The 23,244-nt window shown below is 41.1% G+C and overlaps 1 protein-coding gene across 3 annotated transcripts in view; it reads left to right on the top strand.

Moving 5' to 3' along the window:
* The window catches only part of CSNK1A1 (casein kinase 1 alpha 1), a 173,530-nt gene extending 151,057 nt beyond the window's left edge, over nucleotides 1-22,473 (top strand). For all 3 annotated transcript variants that reach the window (XM_053717100.1, XM_053717102.1, XM_053717103.1), the window contains one exon: nucleotides 20,501-22,473. In XM_053717100.1, the coding sequence (XP_053573075.1) occupies nucleotides 20,501-20,508 (8 nt within the window). In that variant the 3' untranslated portion in view covers nucleotides 20,509-22,473. The remainder of the gene's footprint in view (nucleotides 1-20,500) is intronic.
* The last annotated feature ends 771 nt before the right edge of the window (nucleotides 22,474-23,244 follow it).

A 23,244-nucleotide genomic window follows, 5' to 3' on the forward strand; every position in this document is an offset into this window, starting at 1 on the left:
TAACATTGTGTAATTCTTGTACTGAAAGAGCCTTACATTGTAAAGACCATATATTAGGTCAAGAAAGTGTGCCTAAGGATGATACTCAGTCTGAAGAGAATCAGGATATGCCATCCAATTCTCCCCAAGTGTCACAACCTTTAACGCCCACACAAGCGACGCCAAGTACTTCTAGTGCGTCTTTTACTCTGCAGGAGATGGCTGCAGTTATGTCAACTACCCTTACAGAGGTATTATCTAAATTACTAGTGTTGCAGGGTAAACGCAGTAGGTCAGGTATTCATGTAAATACTGAATCCTCTGATGCTTTATTAGCTATTTCCGATATACCCTCACAGTGCTCTGAGTTGGGGGTCAGGGAATTACTGTCTGAGGGTGAAATTTCAGATTCAGGGAATGTTTTACCTCAGACAGATTCAGACGCTGTCATTTAAATTTAAGCTTGAACACCTCCGCCTGTTGCTTAGGGAGGTTTTAGCGGCTCTGGGTGACTGTGACCCTATTGTGATTCCTCCAGAGAAATTGTGTAAAATGGATAAATATCTGGAAGTACCTACTTACACTGTTTTTCCGGTTCCTAAGAGAATTTCGGAAATTATAAGAAAGGAATGGGATAGACCGGGTATACCGTTTTCTCCCCCTCCTAATTTTAAGAAAATGTTTCCATATCAGATCCCATTCGGGACTCAAGGCAGACAGTCCCTAAGGTTGAGGGAGCTATATCTAACCTAGCTAAGCGTACTACTATACCCATTGAGGATAGTTGTGCTTTCAAAGACCCTATGGATAAGAAAATAGAGGGTCTTCTAAAGAAATTATTTGTTAATCAGGTGTTTCTTTTACAACCTACGGCTTGCATTGTTTCAGTAACTACTTCAGCAGCTTTTTGGTTTGAGGCTCTAGAAGAGTCTCTTAAGGTTGAGACTCCATTAGATGACATCTTAGATGGAATTAAGTCTCTCAAGCTAGCTAATTCTTTTATTACTGATGCCGCTTTTCAAATTGCTAAATTTGCGGCAAAGAATGCAGGATTTGCTATTTTAGCACGTAGAGCATTGTGGCTCAAATCTTGGTCTGCTGATGTGTCATCAAAACATAAGCTTTTAGCTATTCCCTTTAAAGGTAAGACCCTTTTTGGGCCAGAATTGAAGGAAATCATTTCTGATATTACAGGAGGTAAAGGCCATGCCCTACCTCAGGATAAGTCGGTTAAAATGAGGGGTAAACAGAATAATTTTCGTTCCTTTCGAAACTTTAAAGGAGGACCCCCCGCTGCTTCTTCCTCGAAGCAGGAAGGGAATCTTACCCAATCTAAGTCAGTCTGGAGACCCAATCAGAACTGGAATAAGGAAGGGTAAACAATCCAAAAAGCCCGCTGCTGCTCCTAAGACAGCATGAAGGGGCGGCCCCCGATCCGGGACTGGATCTGGTAGGGGGCAGACTCTCTTTCTTTGCTCAGGCTTGGGCAAGAGCTGTTCAGGATCCCTGGGCACTATAAATAGTGACCCACGGTTATCAATTGGAATTCAAGGACTTTGTCCCAAGAGGGAGTTTTCATCTTTCAAAGTTATCTGCAAACCAGATAAAAAGAGAGGCGTTCTTACGCTGTGTAAAAGACCTTTTTGCTATGGGAGTAATTTGTCCAGTTCCAAAATTTGGAAAATGGACGGGTTTTTCTCAAACCTATTTGTGGTTCCCAAAAAAGAGGGAACGTTCAGACCCATTTTAGACCTCAAGTGTCTAAACAAATTTCTAAGAGTTCCATCATTCAAGATGGAGACAATACGATCAATTTTACCAATGATCCAGGAGGGTCAATATATGACTACCGTGGACTTGAAGGATGCTTACCTTCATATTCCAATCCACAAGGATCATCATCAGTTTCTAAGGTTTGCCTTCTTGGACAAACATTATCAGTTTGTGGCTCTTCCCTTCGGGTTAGCCACAGCACCCAGAATCTTCACAAGGGTTCTAGGGTCTCTTTTGGCGGTTCTCAGACCGCGAGGCATAGCGGTTGCGCCTTATCTGGACGATATTCTGATTCAGGCATCAACATATCATCTGACAAAATCTCACACGGACACAGTGTTGTCTTTTCTGAGAACTCACGGCTGGAAGGTGAAGATAGAGAAGAGTTCACTTGTCCCACAGACAAGGGTTCCTTTCTTGGGAACTCTGATAGACTCGGTAGCCATGAAAATATTTTTGACGGAGGTCAGAAAATCAAAGATTCTAAATACTTGCCGAGCACTTCAGTCCATTCCTCGGCCATCAGTGGCTCAGTGTATGGAGGTAATTGGATTAATGGTAGCGGCAATTGACAACGTTCCGTTTGCTCGCTTTCATCTCAAACCACTGCAACTGTGCATGCTCAGACAGTGGAATGGGGATTATGCGGATTTATCGCCTCAGGAAAAATCTAGATCAAGAGACCAGAAACTCTCTTCCTTGGTAGTTGTCGCCGGATCATCTGTCCCAAGGGACTTGTTTCCGCAGACCCTCGTGGGTGATGGTGACAATGGATGCCAGCCTTCTGGGCTGGGGTGCAGTTTGGAACTCCTTGAAGGCTCAGGGTGTTTGGACTCAAGTGGAGTCTCTACTTCCAATCAATATTCTGGAATTGAGCAATATTCAATGCGCTTCAGGTGTGGCCTCAGTTGGCTTCGGCCAAATTCATCAGATTCCAGTCGGACAACATCACGACTGTGGCATATATCAATCATCAGGGGGGAACAAGGAGTTCCTTAGCGGTGATAGAAGTATCCAAGATAATCCGTTCGGCGGAGGCCCACTCTTGTCATCTGTCAGCGATCTACATCCCAGGAGTCGAGAACTGGGAAGCAGATTTTCTAAGTCGACAGACTTTTCATCCGGGGGAATGGGTGCTTCACCCGGAGGTATTTGCCTCATTGATTCTCAGATGGGGCAGACCAGAATTGGATTTGATGGCATCTCGACAAAATGACAAGCTTCCAAGATACGGATCCCGGTCAAGGGATCCTCAGGCCGAACTGATAGATGCCTTGGCAGTGCCTTGGTTGTTCAGCCTAGCTTATGTGTTTCCACCGTTTACTCTCCTCACACGCGTGATTGCTCGAATCAAACAGGAGAGAGCATCAGTGATCCTGATAGCGCCTGCGTGGCCACTAGTGGATCTAGTGGACATGTCCTCTCTGCCACCGTGGAAACTTCCATTGAGACAGGACCTTCTCATTCAAGGTCCTTTCCAACATTCAAATCTAATTTCTCTGCAGCTGACTGCGTGGAGATTGAACGCTTGATTTTATCGAAGCGAGGATTCTCTGATTTGGTCATCAATACTTTGATACAGGCCAGAAAGCCTGATATAAGATATGGCGTAAATATCTTTATTGGTGTGAATCCAAGGGTTACTCATGGAGTAAAGTTAGGATTCCTAGGGTTCTGTCTTTTCTCCAAGAAGGATTGGAGAAAGGGTTATCAGCAAGTTCCTTAAAGGGACAAATTTCAGCTTTGTCAATTCTGTTTCACAAACGTTTGGCAAATGTGCCAGATGTTCAGTCTTTTTGTCAGGCTCTATCTAGAATTAAGCCTGTATTTAGACCCATTACTCCTCCCTGGAGTTTGAATTTAGTTCTTCGAGTTCTTCAAGGGGTTCCGTTTGAACCCATGCATTCCATGGATATCAAATTGTTATCTTGGAAAGTTCTGTTTTTAGTTGCTATTTCTTCTGCTCAAAGAGTTTCTGAGCTTTCAGCGCTACAGTGTGATTCCCCTTATCTCATTTTTCATTCTGATAAGGTGGTGTTACGTACCAAACCTGGATTTCTTCCTAAGGTTGTTTCAAATAAGAATATTAATCGGGAAATTGTTGTTCCTTCCTTGTGTCCTAACCCTTCTTCTAAGGGTTGCATCTGTTGAACAGATTTGTAAGGCTGCGACTTGGTCGTCCCTTCATACTTTTTCCAAATTTTCCAAATTTGATACTTTCGCTTCTTCTGATGCTATTTTTGGGAGAAAGGTTCTTCAAGCAGTGGTGCCTTCCGTTTAGGTTCCTGACTTGTCCCTCCCTTTCATCCGTGTCCTATTGCTTTGGTATTGGTTTCCCACAAGTAAGGATGAAATCCATGGACTCGTCATAGCTTTGTAAAAGAAAAGTAAATTTATGCTTACCTGATAAATTAATTTCTTTTACGATGTGACGAGTCCACGGCCCACCCTGTTATTTTAAGACAGATTTTTTTTTTTTTTTTTTTTGTAAACTTCAGTCACCTCTGCACCTTTTTAGCCTTTTCTCTTCCTATAACCTTCGGACGAATGACTGGAGGGGAAGGGAGGGGCTATATATACAGCTCTGCTGTGGTGCTCTTTGCCACTTCCTGTTAGCAGGAGGTTAATATCCCACAAGTAAGGATGAAATCCGTGGACTCGTCATATCGTAAAAGAAATTAATTTATCAGGTAAGCATAAATTTACTTTTTTTGTCTGTAGCTAATATGCAATTTTCAAGTGCTGCACTATAATGTAAAAGTTGCTTTATTCACCAGTTAATCAACACATTGCAATTGAACTGGTGCTTTAGTGTAACTGCCTAATTTAAAATCGTATTTTATTTCAAAATGACCTGCAGAAACTTTTTCACACAAAAAAAATCTCATAGCAGAAAGTGAGTGACCAAGTGACTAAAACGTATATGCACTTTATTCTTAAGTGTAGTCAAACTTGGAAATGATAGTAAAGGTAGTAAGTCACATACACTAAAACACTCACACAAGGATTCACAAATAGACACTCTAGCAGACACGCAAAGAAACACACTCAGACACCCAGCACTTGTTTATATTGACTTGACAAGTAATGAGGTAGATTAGTTTTGTCAAAAAAGGAGATTTACAAGACTAAATATGGAGTTCTGATTATCTTTTTGTTAAGGAAGATGCCAACAGCATGCAGTGGCTGAAATGAAGGACCCTGAACTTCCTAAACAATTATTTTAAAGGTTAAGTGATGGATTGGCGACTTCCAAAAAGGTCTGTCTGTAGAAAGATGTAAATAATCGGTAAAGTCAAAATGTCCTAAATAGGAAGACAATGGACAAACACACCCTCAGACATCCACAGAAAATGCACAGACCCACAGAAAAAAATACATAGTCATAGAGACACCAACAAAAGCGCAAAGACATAAACACAGACACCCACAGAAACACTCATAAGAGGTAACATTTTTGTACATTGCCATCCCCTAAATCAACAGTGTGTGTGATATGCATGATAAAAAAATAGCAGAAATTAAGAGATCACTTTTTAAAGAATCATATTTGTAAATGTGCAAACAAAAATACTTATGTGAATTCAAAATTGTACATTAATGATCTGTCAGAATGGGTAGACAAAGAAAAGTACTTTTGAAAGGTTGACATATGTTTGGGGTTCCCCCCCCCCCTCCCATTTTCCCGAACCAAGTGCACCACTTCAAATCTGGTGTACAAATGTTCCCATCTGTCAGCTGTACTTATGGATTTTGAAAATGCTGTTCTCTATGGTCTTTGAATACCACAGCTTATGGTTACACCGTCTTAAACCGTTATATCTGGTTAAATGCAGGATTTAGGCTTGTATGTATTTTAAAATTAAGTCCGCTGTAGTGTAAACTGAACAGTGTTAAAGGAACAGTATACACTCATTTTCATATAACTGCATGTAATAGACACTACTATAAAGAATAAGATGCACAGATACTGATCTAAAAATCCAGTATAAAACAGTTTAAAAACTTACTTAGAAGCTGTCAGTTTGGCTCTGTTGAACATACAGCTGGAAAGCCCACTGCAAGTGGCAAATAAGACACTCCCCCCTCCCCCTTCTTTTGAATATGAAAAGACCCTTTACACAAACAGGAGCAAGCTGGAGAAGGTAGCTGACGGTATTCAAATAAAACTTTGGGGCTTGGTTAGGAGTCTGAAAATCAGAGCAATGTTATTTAAAAATAAGCAAAACTATACTTTTTAAAAAAAACAAAAAAAAACTATGGGCTATATAAATAGATCATCTACAATACATTTATGCAAAGAAAAAATGAGTGTATAATGTCCCTTTAAAGGGACACTGTACCCAAATTTTTTCTTTCGTGATTCAGATAGCGCATGACATTTTTAAGCAACTTTCTAATTTACTCCTATTATCAAATTTTATTCAATCTCTTGGTATCTTTATTTGAAATGCAAAAATATAAGTTAAGATGCCGGCCCATTTTTGGTGAACAACCTGGGTTGTTCTTGCTGATTGGTGGATAAATTCATCCACCAATAAAAAGTCATATCCAGAGTGCTGTACTAAAAAAGCTTAGATGCCTTCTTTTTCAAATAAAGATAAAAGGAGAACAAAGAAAAATTGATAATAGGAGTAAATTAGAAAGTTGCTTAAAATTGCATGCTCTATTTGAATCACGAAAGAAAAAATTCGGGTTCAGTGTCCCTTTAAGTAAACCTGTCTCATTTCAAACACTGAGCAATCTTAGCCTGAGTGTATAACATTTTATGCAGATGTAAAATCTTACATACAATACCTCCTGGCAACTGGAAAGTCATTGCATAAAGAAGCAGTAAACTGTAATGTAATTAAAAAAAAAATATATATATATATATATAGATAAAAAAATATCTGCCAAAAGGGCACCTACCGTTTGTGTATTGAGGAGGAAACATATCTGCATGGTTTTAAATATAGAATTTCTACACCATTGTCAAATCATAAATACACTGCTGCATATTGCTAAAAAAAATGGCCACACCTTACAACTACCACACTGAAGTTACAATCTGAAATTGCACAAAGAAATAAAAAAACATTTACAAAGTAAGTCCTACCTCCTCTGCAAATGAAAGTGATCTGCTGCCTGACTCGGGCACACACTGTACAAGCTGAAGTGCCAAGTCGGTCTCTCACTGTGCATAGTGGTTTAGTGCACACTAGGGATTCCTCTAAAATGCAAATGCTTTACTCCTTATGACATTTCACACGTTCAATACCACTCTACTGTAGAGCCCTCTGTTGGCTGTCAAAATTTAAATTTTGTTTGTTTTTTAAATAGTTGGGCTTGCCTCATGGGGCCCCGACAGATGTCACCCCTTTCACCCCCTTATGGCAGCCCTGGGGTTACATCTCTGCCAGTATCGACAAGATTCAAGGAACAGGACGTCCAAATATTTAGTTGGCTGACCCAAAGTGACAAACAAAGGACAGTAAAGTGAAAATTAAACTGAATCAGAGCATGCAATTTAAAACTATCTTCATTTTTTCTTTTAAATGTACTTTGTTCTCTTGGTATCGTTTGTTGAAGAGTAGACTATGGAGCAGGAATACACAACTGTGGGAACAAGCTGAACACATCAATAACAAGAGGGCATATATGTGCAGTCAACAATTTTCAGCAAGTTCCTAGTAGTGCATTGATGCTTCTTGAGCCTACTTAGCAATACTCTTCAACAAATGATAACAAAAAACAATGTCAATTTAATAAAAATGTAAGGTGTTTTTCTTCTGTTATGTGTGATCAGTCCACGGGTCATCATTACTTCTGGGATATAACTCCTCCCCAACAGGAAATGCAAGAGGATTCACCCAGCAGAGCTGCATATAGCTCCTCCCCTCTACGTCACTCCCAGTCATTCTCTTGCACCCAGCAACTAGATAGGATGTGTGAGAGGACTATGGTGATTATACTTAGTTTTTATAACTTCAATCAAAAGTTTGTTATTTTACAATAGCACCGGAGCGTGTTATTGCCTCTCTGGCAGAGTTTGAAGAAGAATCTACCAGAGTTTTTACTATGATTTTAACCGGAGTAGTTAAGATCATATTGCTGTTTCTCGGCCATCTGAGGGAGGTAAAAGCTTCAGATCAGGGGACAGCGGGCAGATGAATCTGCATTGAGGTATGTAGCAGTTTTTATTTTCTGAATGGAATTGATGAGAAAATCCTGCCATACCGTTATAATGACATGTATGTATACTCTACACTTCAGTATTCTGGGGATGGTATTTCACCGGAATTACTCTGTTAAAAGTACATTAAACCTTTTAATAGGTATTTATTATGTTAAACGTTTTTGCTGGAATGTAGAATCGTTTGCATTTTCTGAGGTACTGAGTGAATAAATATTTGGGCATTATTTTTCCACTTGGCAGTTGCTTGTTTTAATTGTGACAGTTTCGTTTCTCTCTCACTGCTGTGTGTGAGGGGGAGGGGCCGTTTTTGGCGCTCTTTGCTACGCATCAAAAAATTCCAGTCAGTTACTCTTGTATTTCCTGCATGATCCGGTTCATCTCTAACAGATCTCAGGGGTCTTCAAACTTCTTTGGAGGGAGGTAGATTCTCTCAGCAGAGCTGTGAGACTTATATATTGACTGTGATTAAAAACGTTGCTCTGTAATTTTTATGTTTCAAATTTAATTATTGTTACTTTACTAATGGGAACAAACCTTTGCTAAGAGTTGTGTTGTTTTTAAGGATTGATGCTATAACTGTCTTTCAGTTCATTATTTCAACTGTCATTTAATCGTTTAGTGCTCTTTGAGGCACAGTACGTTTTTGTTAAATAAGATTGTAACCAAGTTGCAAGTTTATTGCTAGTGTGTTAAACATGTCTGATTCAGAGGAAGATATCTGTGTCATTTGTTCCAATGCCAAGGTGGAGCCCAATAGAAATTTATGTACTAACTGTATTGATGCTACTTTAAATAAAAACCAATCTGTACAAATTGAACAAATTTCACCAAACAGCGAGGGGAGAGTTATGCCGACTAACTCGCCTCACGTGTCAGTACCTGCATCTCCCGCCCGGGAGGTGCGTGATATTATGGCGCCTAGTACATCTGGGCGGCCATTACAGATAACATTACAAGATATGGCTACTGTTATGACTGAAGTTTTGGCTAAATTACCAGAACTAAGAGGCAAGCGTGATCACTCTGGGGTGAGAACAGAGTGCGCTGATAATACTAGGGCCATGTCTGATACTGCGTCACAGCTTGCAGAACATGAGGACGGAGAGCTTCATTCTGTGGGTGATGTTTCTGATCCAAACAGATTGGATTCAGATATTTCAAATTTTAAATTTAAATTGGAGAACCTCCGTGTATTACTAGGGGAGGTTTTAGCGGCTCTTAATGATTGTAACACTGTTGCAATACCAGAAAAATTGTGTAGGTTGGATAAATACTTTGCGGTACCGGCGAGTACTGACGTTTTTCCTATACCTAAGAGACTAACTGAAATTGTTACTAAGGAGTGGGATAGACCCGGTGTGCCGTTCTCACCCCCTCCAATATTTAGAAAGATGTTTCCAATAGACGCCACCACACGGGACTTATGGCAAACGGTCCCTAAGGTGGAGGGAGCAGTTTCTACTTTAGCTAAGCGTACCACTATCCCGGTGGAGGATAGCTGTGCTTTTTCAGATCCAATGGATAAAAAATTAGAGGGTTACCTTAAGAAAATGTTTGTTCAACAAGGTTTTATATTGCAACCCCTTGCATGCATCGCGCCGATTACGGCTGCGGCAGCATTTTGGATTGAGTCTCTGGAAGAGAACCTTAGTTCAGCTACGCTGGACGACATTACGGACAGGCTTAGAGTCCTTAAACTAGCTAATTCATTCATTTCGGAGGCCGTAGTACATTTAACCAAACTTACGGCTAAGAACTCAGGATTCGCCATTCAGGCACGTAGGGCGCTGTGGCTAAAATCCTGGTCAGCTGATGTAACTTCTAAGTCCAAATTACTTAATATACCTTTCAAGGGGCAAACTTTATTTGGGCCCGGTTTGAAAGAAATTATCGCTGACATTACAGGAGGTAAGGGCCACGCCCTGCCTCAAGACAAAGCCAAAGCTAAGGCTAGACAGTCTAATTTTCGTCCCTTTCGGAATTTCAAAGCAGGAGCAGCATCAACTTCCACTGCATCAAAACAGGAAGGAGCTGTTGCTCGTTACAGACAAGGCTGGAAACCTAACCAGTCCTGGAACAAGGGCAAGCAGGCCAGGAAACCTGCTGCTGCCCCAAAGACAGCATGAACCGAGGGCCCCCGATCCGGGACCGGATCTAGTGGGGGGCAGACTCTCTCTCTTCGCCCAGGCCTGGGCAAGAGATGTTCAGGATCCCTGGGCGCTAGAGATCATATCTCAGGGATACCTTCTAGACTTCAAATTCTCTCCCCCAAGAGGGAGATTTCATCTGTCAAGGTTGTCAACAAACCAGATAAAGAAAGAAGCGTTTCTACGCTGTGTACAAGATCTGTTATTAATGGGAGTGATCCATCCGGTTCCGCGGTCGGAACAAGGACAAGGGTTTTACTCAAACCTGTTTGTGGTTCCCAAAAAAGAGGGAACTTTCAGGCCAATCTTGGATTTAAAGATCCTAAACAAATTCCTAAGAGTTCCATCGTTCAAAATGGAAACTATTCGGACAATCTTACCCATGATCCAAAAGGGTCAGTACATGACCACAGTGGATTTAAAGGATGCTTACCTTCACATACCGATTCACAAAGATCATTACCGGTATCTAAGGTTTGCCTTCTTAGACAGGCATTACCAGTTTGTAGCTCTTCCATTCGGATTGGCTACGGCTCCAAGAATCTTCACAAAGGTTCTGGGTGCCCTTCTGGCGGTACTAAGACCGCGAGGAATTTCGGTAGCTCCGTACCTAGACGACATTCTGATACAAGCTTCAAGCTTTCAAACTGCCAAGTCTCATACAGAGTTAGTTCTGGCATTTCTAAGGTCGCATGGATGGAAAGTGAACGAAAAGAAGAGTTCTCTTTTTCCTCTCACAAGAGTTCCATTCTTGGGGACTCTTATAGATTCTGTAGAAATGAAGATTTATCTGACAGAAGACAGATTAACAAAGCTTCTAAATGCATGCCGTGTCCTTCATTCCATTCAACTCCCGTCAGTAGCTCAATGCATGGAGGTGATCGGCTTAATGGTAGCAGCAATGGACATAGTACCCTTTGCACGTCTACATCTCAGACCGCTGCAATTGTGCATGCTGAGTCAGTGGAATGGGGATTACTCAGACTTGTCCCCTACTCTGAATCTGGATCAAGAGACCAGAAACTCTCTTCTATGGTGGCTTTCTCGGCCACATCTGTCCAGGGGGATGCCATTCAGCAGGCCGGACTGGACAATTGTAACAACAGACGCCAGCCTACTAGGTTGGGGCGCTGTCTGGAATTCTCTGAAGGCTCAGGGACAATGGAATCAGGAGGAAAGTCTCCTGCCAATAAACATTCTGGAATTAAGAGCAGTTCTCCATGCCCTTCTGGCTTGGCCCCAGTTAAAAACTCGGGGGTTCATCAGGTTTCAGTCGGACAACATCACGACTGTAGCTTACATCAACCATCAAGGAGGGACAAGAAGCTCCCTAGCAATGATGGAAGTATCAAAGATAATTCGCTGGGCAGAGTCTCACTCTTGCCACCTGTCAGCAATCCACATCCCGGGAGTGGAGAACTGGGAGGCGGATTTCTTGAGTCGCCAGACTTTTCATCCGGGGGAGTGGGAACTTCATCCGGAGGTCTTTGCCCAAATACTTCGACGTTGGGGCAAACCAGAGATAGATCTCATGGCGTCTCGCCAGAACGCCAAACTTCCTCGCTACGGGTCCAGATCCAGGGATCCGGGAGCGGTTCTGATAGATGCCTTGACAGCACCTTGGAACTTCGGGATGGCTTATGTGTTTCCACCCTTCCCGCTGCTTCCTCGATTGATTGCCAAAATCAAACAGGAGAGAGCATCAGTGATTCTAATAGCGCCTGCATGGCCACGCAGGACTTGGTATGCAGATCTAGTGGACATGTCATCCTGTCCGCCTTGGTCTCTACCTCTAAGACAGGACCTTCTGATACAGGGTCCATTCAAACATCAAAATCTAACTTCTCTGAAGCTGACTGCTTGGAAATTGAACGCTTGATTTTATCAAAACGTGGTTTTTCTGAGTCGGTTATTGATACCCTGATACAGGCTAGGAAGCCTGTTACCAGAAGGATTTACCATAAGATATGGCGTAAATACCTATACTGGTGCGAATCCAAAGGTTACTCCTGGAGTAAGGTTAGGATTCCTAGGATATTGTCCTTTCTACAAGAAGGTTTAGAAAAGGGTTTATCGGCTAGCTCATTAAAGGGACAGATCTCAGCTCTGTCCATCTTGTTACACAGGCGTCTGTCAGAAAATCCAGACGTCCAGGCCTTTTGTCAGGCTTTAGCTAGGATCAAGCCTGTGTTTAAAACTGTTGCTCCGCCATGGAGTTTAAACTTAGTTCTTAACGTTTTACAGGGTGTTCCGTTTGAACCCCTTCATTCCATTGATATAAAATTGTTATCTTGGAAAGTTCTGTTTTTAATGGCTATTTCCTCGGCTCGAAGAGTCTCTGAGTTATCAGCCTTACATTGTGATTCTCCTTATCTGATTTTTCACTCAGACAAGGTAGTTCTGCGTACTAAACCTGGGTTCTTGCCTAAGGTAGTCACTAACAGGAATATCAATCAAGAGATTGTTGTTCCATCCTTGTGTCCAAATCCTTCTTCAAAGAAGGAACGTCTTCTACACAATCTGGATGTAGTTCGTGCCCTCAAGTTCTACTTGCAGGCAACTAAGGATTTTCGACAAACGTCTTCCCTGTTTGTCGTGTATTCTGGTCAGAGGAGAGGTCATAAGGCTTCGGCTACCTCTCTCTCCTTCTGGCTTCGTAGCATAATTCGTTTAGCCTATGAGACTGCTGGACAGCAGCCTCCTGAAAGAATTACAGCTCATTCTACTAGAGCTGTGGCTTCCACTTGGGCCTTTAAGAATGAGGCCTCTGTTGAACAGATTTGCAAGGCTGCAACTTGGTCTTCGCTTCATACTTTTTCCAAATTTTACAAATTTGACACTTTTGCTTCTTCGGAGGCTATTTTTGGGAGAAAGGTTCTTCAGGCAGTGGTTCCTTCTGTATAATGAGCCTGCCTATCCCTCCCGTCATCCGTGTACTTTTGCTTTGGTATTGGTATCCCAGAAGTAATGATGACCCGTGGACTGATCACACATAACAGAAGAAAACATAATTTATGCTTACCTGATAAATTCCTTTCTTCTGTTGTGTGATCAGTCCACGGCCCGCCCTGTTTTAAGGCAGGCAAATATCTTTTAAATTATACTCCAGTCACCACTTCACCCTTGGTTTCTCCTTTCTCGTTGATTCTTGGTCGAATGACTGGGAGTGACGTAGAGGGGAGGAGCTATATGCAGCTCTGCTGGGTGAATCCTCTTGCATTTCCTGTTGGGGAGGAGTTATATCCCAGAAGTAATGATGACCCGTGGACTGATCACACAACAGAAGAAAGGAATTTATCAGGTAAGCATAAATTATGTTTTTTTGTTGATGGAAACAAATCACCCCTAATCATTCTTTGTTAGCTGGTACAACTGGATTCTTCTGTCATTCACAAATTAAATGTCTCCAGTGACAGAAGACCTAGTATGCAGCAGAATATTTGGACTATTTAGTGGCTCCCTTTTTATTTAAGGGGTCATAATACTGAGAAAAAAAAAAATCTTTCTGTTCAATTTAAGAAATTTAAAAAAATGTATTAGTGTTTTGAAAATTGGATGTTCCTTTGCTGCATTAACCAACTTTTTTTTTTTTTCCTATGGGTTGTCTTTATTAGGAAGTACATGCTTGCACTTTTACTCTACTGCTCATAGGCTGTTTCACTTTAAACCAAAATAGCTCTTATTTTTTTTTATTTTAATGAAATATGTTTTTAGCTTTTACTTTTTCATATACATGCTCTCATGGCTGCGATATTTTTACAACTGCAAAAAATCGGTACATTTAATATAAAACTTTTACTGTCTATTTCCAAGGTAAAGTTATTTACTTTCTCTTAAGCATTATTGATCAATCATGCATCTTTATGAAATGATATGCCTGCACCGTGCACAAACTTCTGTGAACTGAAGATGCACTACATCTACATACTTACAACAGTTACTGGCAACCTTCTTAAGTAGCCTAGTTCTGTTTAATGGGTTAGACTTTAACTGAGCCTTGAGGTCAGACTGATGCTTAACGACAAATCAGTTCTCAGTCTGTACACAATTATTTGAGATCCATAATCTCTGAAATAGTGTGAGGATTTTCCAGGGCGCAAGGCTCTCAAAGGAGTGGTAGTTTAAATTTTAAATTATTTGAAATTAAGTATTTTCTTCCTAATGGTAAAGAGTCCACAGCCGCATTCATTACTTGTGGGAAATAAGAACCTGTCCACCAGGAGGAGGCAAAGACACACCACCCAAAGGCTCAAATACTCCTCCCACTTCCCCTATCCTCCAGTCATTCTTTGCCTTTCGTCCCACGAGGTTGGCACAGAAGTGTCAGAAGTTTTTTATTTTTCAAAGAAAGTACTTTTTATTAATTTTTTTACATAAAGTGTCTCTCATGGAGGGTAGTAGTCTTCACAATGGGACAGGCGTTGAAAGTAATCCTGTTAGTCTCTCCTTGAGGGCCTGGGTGAAGGGTGAGTCCGGAGATGCAGTGGGAGTTCTCTCTGCGACACCATCCCGACTCGTATTAACAGCTCCTCTAACACTTGGCGTTGCCGATCCTTCGCTTCGCTACCTGCTGTCTTCTCTCAAGTCCATGACGGAGGCGATGCCACTATCCGTCACACTTGAAGGGCCGTCTTCTGTTCCACGGCGTAGTTCCGGTAAGACTGTTTTATTTTATCAATATGAATGTTATGTTATGTGACAGATAGGTATGGGTCTCAGTGAGACTCCTCTACAGATCTGGGAATCATGGGATAATTCCTTCCTTAGGGGGGGATTTGTGAACAGTGTGGGGTTCCTTAATCATGTTTCTTTTGTGATCTCCCTGCTTGTGTAGTGGGTATTGGCTTTGGGACTGAGACAGGAGAATTGCTTGAAGATTTTAGTGGGGCCTAGTTGCTGCCTTTTTCTGGCGCACTTTTTGGGACTTTGCGGTTCACCTTACGACCAGGCGTTACGCTGGGTTTTTACGCTTCCGCATTCCTGACCATGTTGCGATGAGGACTTTCTGCTTCGTTTGGATCTGGTCATAGTAGGTGGTGAGTGCCCCAGCCATTGTGGGCGTTAGGTGCCGTTCGTGGTTTTTTATTATTATTTTTTATATATATATATATATATATATATATATTCCTATTTTCTCTTTGGTTTTAACCATGGAGGATTCTGAAGCTGAGACTGTCGTTTCTGATTCAGATTCCTCCTCTTGTGAGGAAGGTGCTTTGGCCCCACTTACGCAAGTTTCAGTCCTGTCTCTCTTGTGCCTTCTTAGAGCGCCTGGTTCCTCGGGTTCAGGGAACCCAGGGGCCTATTGAGCCATCAGCCTCTGGGGGCTCTGTCCCTCAAATGGCGGATTATCAACAGCACCCTTCCTCTAAATTTGCGAGTAACCCTAAAGTTAATTCTCCCTCCGCACAGGGTGGTTTGTTTCCCCTGGAGATAGCTGGTCATTTCCGCTTCAATATATTGATGGAGCTGGTTCGCCTGCAGGACCCGGAGGTTTCTGCTCGGTTTCTGCCGACTATCCCGGGTGTCCAGACTTCAGGTGGGTCTACTCAGTTTTCTCCAGAGGTGAATATTCCTCCATGTTGCACCTTTCGTTATCTACTCTGTCGTCTTTTCGACTTATTGGGGGACCCTCTCTGCCGGGGAATGTGCCCTCGAATGGTGCTTTGAGCTAGACTATTGGGAATGTTGATCGTCTCCTGTCGTTCGCTCGTGTCCTTTCGCAGTTTTTTTGGCGGATGCCTTTGGGGCTGCCTTATTTTTTTTCATCCAGTTAGGATATTTTTTTATTTTATTATTCCTTCGGCTTTTCTGGGGAACTTGCTTTTTATTTCTTCCTTGGAAGTTGTTTGCGGACTGTTGGGTTCGGAGTTTGTGTGCACTTTTGCACTTAATTGAGTTGTCAGTGACGCATGTTGCGCCTGGCGTTTCCAACGGGACCATGAGTGTTTTGTTTTTTTCCACAAACTACACTATACATCTACATCCGGACCTTCGGGTCCGCATACCAGGAGAGATTGGGCGTGCCACTCTATTCCCGGGGCTTGGTCGGTGGCTTCCGCCGCATCGCTCTGGCTCTCATTTCAGGGGGACGAGAGGCCTTCTCCGCTAGTGCGGTTTTTGGGCCTTGGTCTTCCTGCTACCCTTTGGGTGGTTTAGACTCCTTGGGTCTCTGGACCTCGTTTTGTTCTGCTTTTAATGGATCCTCTTTGTGTATTAGTGGTAGAGCGCTTGATGGTATGCGAGACATAGCGGGATCATGCCTGCATTCTCTGTGATCCGGCAGCGGTGCTGTGGGGTGGCTAGCGGGGGCCTGGTTCGCCTTCTCTGCTGGATATCTCTTCTAGCTGGAATCCGGTTTTATTGGGGTAGCCTTGTTTCGGTTCTGTTTTTTTCCAGAATTTTATCCACCCTCTTAGGGTCTGGCGCTGACGTGGGACCCTAGTTTCTAAATGTCGCAGAGTTTAGCTATGTGTTGTGGGTTATATCGCCTTGAGATTGGTTCTGTGTTCTTTTGCAGTCCTTTTCTTAGGGTTTTGCTTAAGTTCCCGTTTTTTTGGGTTCCTTCCTCGTGTGAGTGTCTGACCGGAATTTTGGTTGGGGTCCTCTTCTTCAAGTCTATTTGTTGATCTGGGATAGGGCTGGGGTTCCGGGTGGTGTTGGTATAGCTCTGTCTATGCTTGTCCCGGTTTTTCCCCTCTGGTATTCGGGTTGCGCCTGGAAGGAGTTCTTTTTCTCTCTTCAGAGAGCCTGGTCCCCTTCTTATGGCTGCTTGGGGCCTATGTTTTTCTGTGAGGGAATGTGTTCTGCACTTCTTTTGGGGTCTGTTGTTCTGGTGCTCTGACCTTGCATCAGCATTCCTGTGTAGGGTCACTTTGTGCTCATATCTTCCACACCGGGGCTGGCTTCCATGGAGGGGTTCGTTTTTTTTTAATCCTGTGTCGAATTTTGTGTCGGGGGGGTGCAAGGTTTCCCTTCTGTCTTCCCTTGGGATTTTTGTCTCTCTGGGGGTGTGTTCCCATTTGTCCCTGGTTCAGGGATGGAGATTCCCTTGGGAATGGACTTCTTGGTTCTGTGTTCCTCTGGTTCGGGTGGAACTCTACCCTTGTTTCTGGTCACACTCTTTCGAGGTGGCTGGTGGTGTTTCCTCCATCTCGTTCAAGGGGGGTGGGGCTCTGTCCCTGGACTTTTCACTGTTGACAGGTTGGTCTTTCCGTGTGTGGGCAGTCCTCGTTGTGGCGGTTCTGTGGTTGTTGAGGACATCCCTGTTTATCTCAGGATCCTAAGCTGTGGTTCTGGTCATCTTTTGGCTTTTCAGCTGCCTCTTTTGGATGCAGTGGGTCCCTGTTGAGGTGCTCTCTGAGCTCTTGGGGGGGGGGGGGGGGGTTAGGATCTCTTCATTTTCCTTCCATGGAGGGGTGTTTTGTCCAGGAACTTGGTTTTTGCTTGTTCCTTTTCTCCCGAGCCGCGGGGTCCTCGTAGGGAGGCGCCTCAGTCTTTTTTTCGGTTTAAGGAGAAACTCCTTGGTTCCCTCCAGCTGGGGAGCTGGACAAGGTTTTTTTTCCCCTTTATCTGTGGCTGCACTATAGCGTCCTACTTAGTCGTCTGTGCGGTTTTCTGTTTCTCAAGATACTTTTTGTTCTTTGGTATCCTACTTGGTCGCGTTGGCTGATGATGCCCTTTTTTCTGGCATCTAGTGATGCTTTCTGGAGTCTCCCGAGCTAGTTTAATCTGTCTTTTGGAAAACAGGGTTCTAGTTAGTTGGTTATCCCTCTGCCTTGCTTCTTCCTTTGGAGAGTTGTTGGTCAGGGTTCCCTTATGGGGGTGTGTGTATGGGATCTGCCTTTGGGCGATAGTGCGCTTCGAGTCCTGTTGACTTGGTGGTGTTGCATGTGGTTTTTACCCATTCTTGGAACGGTCTTTTGTGTCCTTAGGGCCCTTTTTTCTTCATGTTTTTGCTCCCTGCTTTTGGATGAAGCAAGACTTTTTATTTATGGGATTGTGGTTCAGTCCTGGTGCCCTCAGATTGGGCCGCCTCTTACCCTCCCGTTCTTGGCATTCAGTGTCCTCTTTGGCTTGGGTATAATTTTCCCACAAGTAATGAATGTGGCTGTGGACTCTTTCCCATTAGGGGGAGGGGAGTGGGAGGAGTATTTGAGCCTTTGGTTGGTGTGTCTTTGTCTCCTCCTGGCGGCCAGGTTCTTATTTCCCACAAGTAATGAATGTGGCTGTGGACTCTTTCCCAAGGAAGAAAATGACATTATCAGGTAAGCATAATTTGTTATTGCTCACGTTTAAAATCTGTGTAAACTGCAAATTGTTTATGCGCATTGGTCTGTGTGAAGTCCAAACGTTGTGACTCAACTGCAATTTAATTGTGCTTTGTCCCAGATATAGAAAGGCAAGGAAAAGTGCGAAAGAAATAAGATTTCTGAATTACATGTGTAAAATGCAAGTGCCCCACCCTCCAATAAGTATAAAGGTTTATTCAATCCACATTTTAATTATGGTCAGACCACTTTATGAAGATTCAAACTTATTGGTAGAGGATAAACCTGGAGATAAATGACACATGGGCCTGACCGAAAAGTAGTGAAAGTATTTTTGACTTTAGATCTCAAACCAATAAGAGTAACAAAGTTACTATTCACTCACTGCTGTGGAAAACCTATAAAATTATGGCGGTATAGCATAAGAGGTCCAGTTGGAGGATATTAAGTTATTGTACATTTGCTCAAGTAAAGCATGCTTACAAAATGCAGGCTTTGAGACTTCTATAAGGTTTGATTGTCCAAATGAAACCTGATGGAAGTTCTCCATCCCAGGAGGAATCTGAATTGAAGATGAAAGGAACAGGTACAAACATAATATGCAGCATCTTCAGGTTGGTAAAGTTTTTCATGCTACACCTTGTACGGCAGAGGTCTTCAATGCATTGTTTAAAAATACACTAATTCTTTTAAGCTGTAAAAGTGTTAAGGATATCCTGTCTTCTGAACTATTGTGGTTTCTCATCTATGAGCAAAATGTAGTGATAACAAACCTCTAATTCATTGCACTTCAATTTGAATGCATTGAGTGAGCAGTATAGCTATATTAACATTAATATTGTTTAGGAGAATTCTGAATGTTCATCTGCAGGTTTATCCAATTCTCTAGTGTCATAATTCTGTTATTGATTATCGTAGGACGTCTGTAGCAAAAATGTCTAGAATTAACCATTCAGAAGTTTGGATTACAAAACATAATTGCGTTACAAATGTTTATATAAAATTATGCATAATTGAGCATCCATAACAATGTGGTTCAATTAATAAAAACAGGATTTATTCAACACGCTAGAGCAGCAGGTTCTACATTTTGTTTTACTAACTTAATTCAGCAATATGCAAACGTTCTATAATTAGTTGCACGTCTTTTACTGCACCTCCTAAACAATTGCGGTAAAAATGCATTCCAAGTATTTTCAAACGTAGCCATGGTGAGACTGTTTAAAAAAAAATAAAAAAAAATCTTGTAATTATTCCAGGATGATTTTATTATGTGTAGGCTTTAAATAGTCTCATTTTAATAACTTGTAACTTGTAATAACTTATAGTCAAATTTATTTTCAAAATGTCACCCTTAAATTCTGAGAATTTTTTTTTTTTTTTTTTTTTTTAACTATAGAGAACTGTTCTTTAACAAACAATACATCCTAAGTGTGTCTTCCATGTCATTTTTTTTATTTTTTTTATTTTGTTTGGTGGAGGTGGTAATATTCTAGTGTAAAATAAAAGCAAAATTACCCCCCTTTTACTATAAATCAATGATTTTCAAACCTGTCATCAGGCCTCCCCAACAGGCCATGTTTTCTGGATTACCTAGGGTTAGAGCAGGTAAAATAACCATGTTTATTAATCAGCTGATTATTTCACCTGTGCTCCAGTTCAGTTATCCTCAAAATGTGGCTTGTAAGGGAGGCCTGAGGACAGGTTTGAAAACTGCTATAAATGAAACATTTAAAGTACAATAAGTCTGTTCAATTGCTATTTTTGTTAATTTCACTTGCACAGACAGAACTAGTTTCTCTTAACCATAAGTAATTGCGATAAAACTTGCTACAGGTTGTTCATGTTTTTCTCTAAAAACAAGCTGTAATTTTGGCAGTTGTGATGGGTTAGTAACAGGGAAAGCATTGTGTGTTCCAATTAGTTGTTGCATGAATTACAAGGTTTATTATGGGTTCCTTGTTTGCTTTGAGCTTACTTTTATATATACATACATGTCTACTGCACATGTAGTATTCCTTATCTACTTAGCAATGCTTGCCACATTCCTTCACTCACCTTTTTTTGGTCTTGCTTTTGTTGGTCTCTGTGTGTTGCTAATGTATCATTCATCAGTAAGAAAGCTTATTTTTTTTTTTTTTTTTTTCCTACAGGGTTTTGAACACGAGAGGGACAGACGATGAAACTCCGGGCACATGCTGGACCCGTCACTCCTTAAACCTAGAGATTTTTAGTTCATATGTACACTTGCCAGTTGTCGTGGGAGACTATATACTTGGTGTAAAACTGAACTTAATTTCGATCTATACTGGCTACCTGCAGCATTTGCTGTATTGACTTGTAGCTGCTGTTAATTGTGAATATCACTAAGATTAGTGAAATATGGTGTCCAGTTTTTCTATTGCATATTTTTTTTTCTTTTTGGTCTCCCCTTGAAAGAGCAAATGGGGTGATAAAGTTATTAGGCGTTCAGCAGAGCAGAGTGGTGGAAGAAATTGGAAGTATGCCAATTGTTTTTCTAAGGTTAACCCATTGAATCTTAAACTGCTTACAACTTCAGAAGAAAGGCATGAGCTGGTTTCCTAGAGACATTTGTGATGGTTCTCCATATCAATGAAACAAAACTCCACTGTTCAACTTTTCTCATGTGTTTCTTTTATTATTTTTTTTTAAGCTGCACACTTTAATCATTCTTTACTGTTTCACTGGTTTTCACCAGCAAGTATGTTGCTGGCAATCCTTTAGTGAATGTTGACAAAATTGCTTTCATTTTAAATGTTTTGCCACCTTGTATGGTTATGGGAACCATATGGTTACAGATAGTAAGATGTAGTTTGCCACTCATGTTTATACTTTAATACTAGAGTTTGAAACCATCAAGTTTTCCCTAACAGAACCAAAGATTACAGTTTTAGGCATACCATACAGACATTTTTTTTTCCAACTACAAAGTGGAAAATTTAACACAATGTGAGAGTAATAGTGTTTAGATATAACATCAATTGACTTATTTCAAGGAAAACTGCACTATATTTGTCATAATATAGTTAACATCGTACAGCTAAAGCTTTTATAAGAGGCTTAGGAAATGTAATTACCGTAAACATGGTCTGGGAATATTTGTTTTTATTCTGAACAACATATGCTTGTTTACAAATTCATTAAAAGCTAAAATCAATTATGTTTCTGTAAGAAGATTAGATTTTTAAGTAGAAAACTTTCAAAGCAGTTTTTCTTAGTTTTTAAAATAGGGCTTTTATTTTGACTGTTAACATTGAAGGCCTTACTGTAGGTACTGATGGGTACATTATATTCATGTCACTGTATTCTACTATATACTAAGTATGCTTCTGTGCTACCTACAACAGCTAAAAACATCACATTTTCTCAGATAATTTGTCATGTCTACTGTAGAGCACATCTAGCTGCAAAGATTGGTATGATATGTTGGCTTTGAGTTCCACATTCCATAAGTCTAACATGGTTTTAAAGGGAGACTAACACCTCAGTTGCTCCAGTTTGGGGGGGATGATGATGATGAACTCGTACTTATCTGAACTCTAAATGAGCTGATTATTTTGGAATACTCTCCCAAATAAAACAAGAGCTGAAGCTTGATTTTAAGGTTAATGGACCATTCAAGTTTTTGTACTGCAAAACTAGGCTAAAATTTGATCCAAAACAGAGCTCCCTAGATGACGGAAGAAACAGATTAAATATTTGAAGCCATGCTTGCTTCAAACTAAAACATTTGAGGCATAAGCCTCCCTTTATGTACTCTGAAAAGGGGTGTGCACTCTACTGCTTAAATTTGTTTAACCTCTCTCCAGGATTGATGTGACTTTCTGATGTCTCCTTGTCATAAAAGGCTGGATTATTTTTAAAATGTGGCAGTTATGAGCATTCCAAAATGGAGCCAAAACTGTGCTATAGTTGCATGCAGCTAGTTTCAGACCATTTTTTTTTTTTTTTTTTTTTTGCAATAATTGCCTAATACTGGGATCTGAGTGACCCTCTTCCATAAAATTTATTTAGAAGAGCAGTATCCTTTACTATTTTATTGGGTTACTGCTTTTTTGTTAATTTCCCAGCTGAAAATAATAAAGAAATAATGCTGGATATTAAATGGTGTAATTTTTTATTTTTTTATGGTGTTTAAATAGGAATCGGTTGTGAAGGGGTTTATTTAATATATTTTAAATATTTTAGATGTGTTTTCTCCCTGTCTGTCTTGAGGAATCTCTTCAAATAATGAAACACAGATGACGAAGTGCAAATTAAAATCTAAAATCTTAAAAATAAAATATAGGTTAGGGTTGTCAATTTTATAAAATAAGATCTCTTAAAGGGATAGTAAAAACCAATATTTTGTTTTATGATTCAGATAGAACATACAATTTCTCCAACATTGGTGTGTCCGGTCCACGGCTTCATCCTTACTTGTGGGATATTCTCTTCCCCTACAGGAAATGGCAAAGAGAGCACCCAGCAAGAGCTGTCCATATAGCCCCCCCTCTGGCTCCGCCCCCCAGTCATTCTCTTTGCCGCTCTGAACAAGTAGCATCTCCACGGGGATGGTAAAGAGTATGTGGTGTTAGTTGTAGTTTTTTATTTCTTCTATCAAGAGTTTATTTTAAAATAGTGCCGGTTTGTACTATTTACTCTACAACAGAAAATGAAGATTTCTGTTAGAGTATGATTTTAGCAGTAGTAACTAAAATCTGTTGCTGTTCCCACGCAGGGCTGTTGAGACCAGAGAACTTCAGCTGGGGGGAACAGTTTGCAGGCTTATCTGCTGCAGGTATGATCAGTCATATTTCTAACAAGACATGTTAATGCTAGAAGACTGTCAGTTTTCCCTTAAGGGGTAAGTAAGCCATTTTCTTAGACTCATAAC

The sequence above is a fragment of the Bombina bombina genome, chromosome 6 (genome assembly GCF_027579735.1).
Source record: "Bombina bombina isolate aBomBom1 chromosome 6, aBomBom1.pri, whole genome shotgun sequence".
Classification (NCBI taxonomy): domain Eukaryota; kingdom Metazoa; phylum Chordata; class Amphibia; order Anura; family Bombinatoridae; genus Bombina; species Bombina bombina.